Raw genomic sequence first — 6,271 nt, forward strand, 5'->3', positions numbered from 1 at the left:
TTTTCCTAATGAAATCTTTTTCCTAATGAAATCTTTTCTTTTTTTTTTTTTTGAAATGTCTTTTTGTTTTGGGGCATCAGAATAAGAGGGCTGGCAAGTAGATTTATTCCAAAGAGGAACAAAGTAACTCCAAGGGATTGGTGCTATAGAAAGTTTCTGTCAGCTAGCTGGCTTTCTTAACCTCTGAACCAGCTGAGTGGTAGTAGGGCATTTGTTTCCTACCTCTCATTTTTGTTTTTCCTCTATTACTTAGAGTATATTCATACAGAAATCTATGTATAAATGAATGGTTATATATAAGTGAAAATGTTTTATTTTATTTTGCTTTTATATGTTTCTTTTCCTTTAATTTCACCCTCTCCCAAAGGTTTCTATTTGGCCTCTTTTCTCATCACTGGGGTATCAATAAACATGGTTGATTTGGTTCTTGTCTTTCTCTCATGATGATACCATTGTGTGCAGCCAACCTATTTTTACCTGGAGCCAGTTGATATGAAGGTCAGACTTTGTTTACCTTCCTCTTATTCTCAAAGCAAACAGTTTTGCCCTTTTATCTCTAGTGGTTGCCCCATCCTATGGCCACTGACCTCTGTAAACAGGAAGCATAGCCAGACCAAGAGACTACACGAATGAGAGAAATCCTGCTCCATGTGGCTCTGCCTCTCCATCTGGCAGCTCTTCATTCATGCATTGTCCCTGTGCTGATGTGTTACTCTCCTGTTCTTAGAGATCCACAGTACCCTGCTCTAATTTAAAGACTGGGAGAAGGTACAATGAGTGCTGGTAGATCCTTTTGATTCTGAGCTGTAATTGTGGAGACAAACTTCCTCTTGCTCTGTGGTGGAGATACATAAAGGTGTGGGGAGGGTCAACCTTGGAGAAAAGGAAACCTAGCTCAGTAGTTAGTAACTCAGGCCTTAGAATTCAGTAGACTTAGGCATGAATCCACACTCTACCACTTACTGCTGTGTAACTACTTATAGCTGTGTCATTTTTATGTTATGTCCTTCACACCTTGGCCCTAACCTACCTTTCCAATCTAATCTCTTGCCTCTCCCGTTCTGTCTCCTCCCCACTCCCTCTAAGGGTTGTTTTATAACCAGATGGAACTACCTAGGAGCTTGTTGGAAAGATAAAACCTCTGGCCTCATTCCAGACCTAATGTACTGGAATCAGTACTTTTTGAAGTACACATTAAAGTTTAAGAAGCACTGGTCTAAGCTACTTTCTAGCACTTTTATTCCTGGGAGAAACCATGTCACAGTCTAGACTGTGACTTCTGGGTATATGTGAATGTCCTTTGGAGAAGTAGGATATGCTTTGCAATTTGAAGTGTTCTCTGAATAATTCCCACTAAACTGTGTCCAAAATAGTAAGTCCTTGAGCAACTAGCTTCCTTTTCAACCCTTTGAGATTCATCCTGCTCCTTTCTCCTGATTTTCTGGGAGTTTCCTTTGAATCCAGAGAAAGTCTCCTCACCAGAGAGGAGCTTACACAGACTCAATTAAATGCCTGCTGTGTTTAATAAAGAATAATGTTGAGTGCAGCATGGACCATAGAAATTCAAAGGCTATTTGGCTGTCAGGGACCTTTTAATTTAGTTGGAAAGATATAAACATTCAGGGTAAAGTTAATGTTATGCCTTATATTTGGGTAGTCCTTTGTCATCTACCATCACCTCTTCTGAATTTTTGCAATAATTCTGTGATGTTGGTAGGAACGTATTATTGGCTTTTTTTTTTTTTAAGATAAAAAAGTCAGATCCAAAGATATGGAGGGATTTAGCAATGCCACATGGCTGTTCAAGAGCTGGGGTATGTGTCTATGTCTTACAGCTCTGAGTCTAGGCTGTTTTCTTGTTAAAACTATTGTACCTCATTGTATCCTCTAGTACCGAATTAATTTAAAATAAAGAAAATGCAGTATAGCATTGCAAAATTTTAATGTGGTAGTTGAGAGAAATCATTTGACCAAAAGAATGAGGGGGCTTCAGTGAAAAAGGTATTTTGCAGGACTCTGAAAGATGAACAGGCTATACTGGGCAGAGAAAAGGGGTGGGCAATCCAAGAAGAAGGACAAGAGGCAGAAAAGCAAAGTCTGCTCAAAGAATAATGATTATACCAGAGTTCTTAGGCTATTTGTAAACTGGACTGTTCCAATCCAACCGAATGAGGCATCTGAATTTCAGATGTAGGAATCATTGTTTAGGGTAGTGGTTTAGTGGTTCCTTCTTTCCTTCATATTCTTGCATAGAATCCACCGTGTCATGAGACACATCAGGGAGGCATGACCATAGATCTCTAACTGGTGGGCGGAAAAGGTGGGAGTTTCTAGGTCGGGGGTTGTTTGCTAGACTACCACATTTTTTTTTTTTTTTTTAAAGGCATCGTATGACCTGTTTTAGATAGTTGGGGGCAGCTTCTTTCACCTTAGGGAAATGTGGGTCAATGGTATTCAGGACCACGGAAAAATAGTGAACTTAAGTAAATGGTTGAGATCAAGGTCAAGAAGTGGTAGCACAATAAGGGGCGGGGCACCCTGGGATCCTAAGGGTGATTCTTATGGGTGCAGAGGCACTGAAGTTCTGGATTGGTTTAGACCTAGAAGAAAGTTAAGTCTGATTGGACACCCTACCTGGGTGGGATCTGGCAGCTCCCTAACCACGACCTGAACATCTCTGTGGGGCCTTGCCATTGTGACGTGGTCCAGCCAGTCTCAGCTTTAGCTCCCGCCTTGGCTGGGGAGGCCCAGAGCAGTGGCCCCGCGGAGGCGGGAGCGGGGCCATGGCTGAGGTGCCTGGGCCCACTGGCGAATCCAAAGGCACTGAAGTTAAAACCCAGCAGGCCACGGAAAAAACTCTCAGGGCACCGCCAAGGCGGGGTCCGCCCTCGGTGCTCAAAGTGTCCCAGTTGTTGCTCCGAGCCATCACAGCACACAAAGGGCTGACTCTGGCCACTCTCAAGAAGGAGCTCGGAAATGCTGGCTACGAAGTGCGCCGGAAGTGCCGCCACTCAGGCGAAGCACCCAGATCTGATGTTAAGGGCACGCTTCTCCGAGTCAGCGGTAGCGATGCCTCCGGCTACTTCAGGGTTTGGAAGAGTCCAAAGCCGAAGAGAAAGCCGGGACGCCCGAGGTTGGAGGGGGACGTGCGCTCTTCGAGGAGGACTCCTTCTAGGCCACGGAGCCCACGGAGGCGCAGCACGCATCGCAGGGCGGCCAAGAAGGCCAGGGAATTATGGAGACGGAGCACGAAGGGAAACACGAGGATGAGGAAGGTCAGGCCAAGAGCCAAGGACTCGGTGCGTTCCAAAGCCAAGGAGGGAGCAAGGGCCAAGGTGATGAACCAGGGGAGAGGTCGGGCCATGAAGGAAGACGTCAGGCCTAGGACCGGAGAGAAGAGGCCAAGCTCGAAGCCCAGGGAAGAGAAGCAGCAGGACCAGGAGACGTTGGTAAAACGCACCATCCAGAAGACATCCTTGGTTAAAAGTGACCTAAATTTTAGCAGTCAGGGGAAGACCCATGCATGACCCAAGGGCTGTTCGCACAAAGACTTCTACTAAAGCTTAAAGTCCTCCGTATGCAGCCGGATGCCTGTAGTGTGGGAGCAATTTCCCTTCCTCCAGGCACAGATGCCTTTCCCCTTAGGCTCTAATGAGAGCAGCTCTCACACACTGAAGTGGACAAAACTATACACAAGACCTTTCCACTACATTGTGTCTGTTTCGTCTTTGCTGTACCAGGAAGGGTAAGGGTGGGTGGTGAGGTGAGACCTATAGCAGAGGCATATGGGGTGAAGAGACAAGGAGACGTTGGGATTCTATTCCTGCTTCAGGACCTGGGAAAATGCCTTTCAGAAGGAAAAAAGAAAATAGGTAGTAGAAAAGCAGCAACTTGATGAGATTAGATAGAAGTACTGAATTAACGTTAGACACCCTATCAAATCCAAATTGAGTTTGGGGGAGAAGGGCATGTAGAGAGCAAAGTGGGGGGCATCGTTGGGACAAGAAAATAGACAACCTTTAAGTTGAGTGGTCTCACTGATCCAAAGTGTTCTTAACTGAAATTCCTTTTAGGAAAAAGGCCCTTCTCCCAAAATTGTAATGGGTTTATAGTTTTTGCTTGACTTGATAATCTTAACTTTAAAACTTTGTCTTATATGTTACTCTTCACTTAAAGGAGAGTGTGAAAGCATCTAGCACAGAGCTTGGCACAGGGTAGGTGCTCATTACTGAGATTTTAATGAGTATAAATAATTTGTGATTATGTAATAATGACTATAGCAGAAAACTATACAGGATCAGTACTTAATGAGACCAGGATTCTAGTCAAAGTTCTGCCACTCTGACCTTGGCTGAGTTGTTACTTACCTGTTCATAGCTTGGTTTTCCTTCTCTGTAAAAAAAGAGTTGGAATTGGGCTAGGATGATTTAAGTGTTAGTAAAATAAGAAGTACTTAAAATATCATGACATAGGCTTTTCTTGCCAAAATTCAGTAAAGGAGTTATCAACTGGGAAAGCACTAACTATAAGAGAGGATATTATCAAGATTTATGAATGCAAAACAAACAACAAAGATTTATAGAATGCTTATCAGAAATATAAGATGGGGAAGGCTAATGAATAGCTAAGTCTTTTGCTTTTCTTAAAAAACAACAGGCATTGAATACTATATATCAAATATGGAGCAAATGTATGATTTCTTTTAGTTCTGAAAGCAAAGGTTAAGAGCAGCATGGGAGTAGTTCTCATGCCATAGGTCGTGACAGGACACGGAAGTGGTCCCTAGGGAAGTAAACATCAAAGTTGCTGGTTCAGGGAAATGACGCTGTTTCCAACTGAAGCCAAACAAATAGGGGAAAGGGAACAACTGGGAAGGTGCTTTTTATTCTTGAAAAGAGGTGAGAGTGATCGTTGGAGGTGGGAAGATGTTGGGACAACCTGGGGAGCTTTTTCAGAGTGTACCTGACCAAGCTTTTGCCAAGAGTCTGATATCACCTACAAGGGGGAACAGAGTATGTGTATTTACAAAAAACAAAACAAAACAAAACAACCACACAAGAAGAAAAGAAAGCTTAAGTGATGCTAATAATCACCCCCTCACACCCTTAAATAAGAATTACCACTTTAAACCTATGCAAAGCTAATAGTAAAATGCTTGAAGTATATCTCATCTATAGATGATTTGAACTTTGAAATTTCCCCTTGCTGTAATTAGGTTCATTGTGTTCTTGAATTGTCTGTGAGTAGCAGAATGAAGCAAACAGAATCAGAGAATAGGGAGCCATCTGAAAAGAGGCTGTGAAAAACATTGTCTATTGAACACAATTGGAACAAAGTTAATCAGATGTCCTTGTGGTAGCCAGATGTATTGCCCCTTTATAGTCCTGGGAGGTTTTATTATTTCATTTTTATTTAGAGAAAGTGTGAATCAGGGAGAGGCAGAGAGAGGGGGAGAGAATCCCAAGGAGGCTCCACATTGTCAGTGTGGAGCTTGATGCGGGGCTCGAACCCACAAACCATGAGATCATAACCTGAGCCGAAGTTGAGTGCTTAACTGACTGAGCCACCCAGATGCCCCTATAGTCCTGGCAAGTTTTTACCTAAAGAATCAGATGATCTAGAACTAGATACCTTTTCTCCTAAGATGGGATGCAAAACAGGGGCAAACATTTTTCTAGATTTCCTAAGAACCATCACAGTTCTGTTTGTGTTGTGATGATTTCATTTAAGCAAATTTCCATCCATTCAGTCAGTACATTTATTGAATGTATTAAGTGTCAGATCCTGACTGTAATAGCTATCAATGGTCACTACAGATTATTTTTCATTCATAAGCTTTTGGGTGGCTGTACTCCAATGAAATATAAGAAATGACTTTACTCATTGGCAAGCTATCCAGATTATCTAGATTATAATGCTAGGTGGGTACTTCTGTGAAAGGAATTCCCAAGAATAGGTAATCTCATCCCAAGTGTTCACTAATAACTAAATGCCTACAAGATTCTGGGTGCTTTGCTGAATAAAGATGGATAAAGCATAATCCCCACTTCTCACTGCTCACACTCTAGTGCCATATTTGGGTATTTAACATTAGTCAGAGCAAATGGAACATCCTGACCTCAATTCTTTGCTTTCAACTGCCTAGTCGATGATGATGATCAGAAAATTGTTGGACTTTAGAGTTGTAACAAAGCTTAGATGCCCTTTTGCATCAACTATTCGATGGTTGTTGATAAAACAGTTAACAAAAAATACAAATGGCCTTTAAAAA

The 6,271-nt window shown here is 42.4% G+C and overlaps 1 protein-coding gene across 1 annotated transcript; it reads left to right on the plus strand.

Annotated features, from left to right (window-relative positions):
• The first annotated feature begins 2,783 nt into the window (after positions 1–2,783).
• On the plus strand, positions 2,784–3,709 carry LOC122472310 (testis-specific H1 histone). The gene has a single exon (XM_043561730.1). The coding sequence runs from the start codon at positions 2,784–2,786 to the stop codon at positions 3,525–3,527; it is 744 nt and encodes a 247-aa protein (XP_043417665.1). The 3' UTR covers positions 3,528–3,709.
• The last annotated feature ends 2,562 nt before the right edge of the window (positions 3,710–6,271 follow it).

This window comes from Prionailurus bengalensis, chromosome B4 (genome assembly GCF_016509475.1).
Source record: "Prionailurus bengalensis isolate Pbe53 chromosome B4, Fcat_Pben_1.1_paternal_pri, whole genome shotgun sequence".
Taxonomy (NCBI): Eukaryota; Metazoa; Chordata; class Mammalia; order Carnivora; family Felidae; genus Prionailurus; species Prionailurus bengalensis.

What these genes read in the sequence shown, in the direction of transcription:
- LOC122472310 (XM_043561730.1), top strand. Translation starts at nt 2,784, where the DNA reads ATGGCTGAGGTGCCTGGGCCCACTGGCGAATCCAAAGGCACTGAAGTT.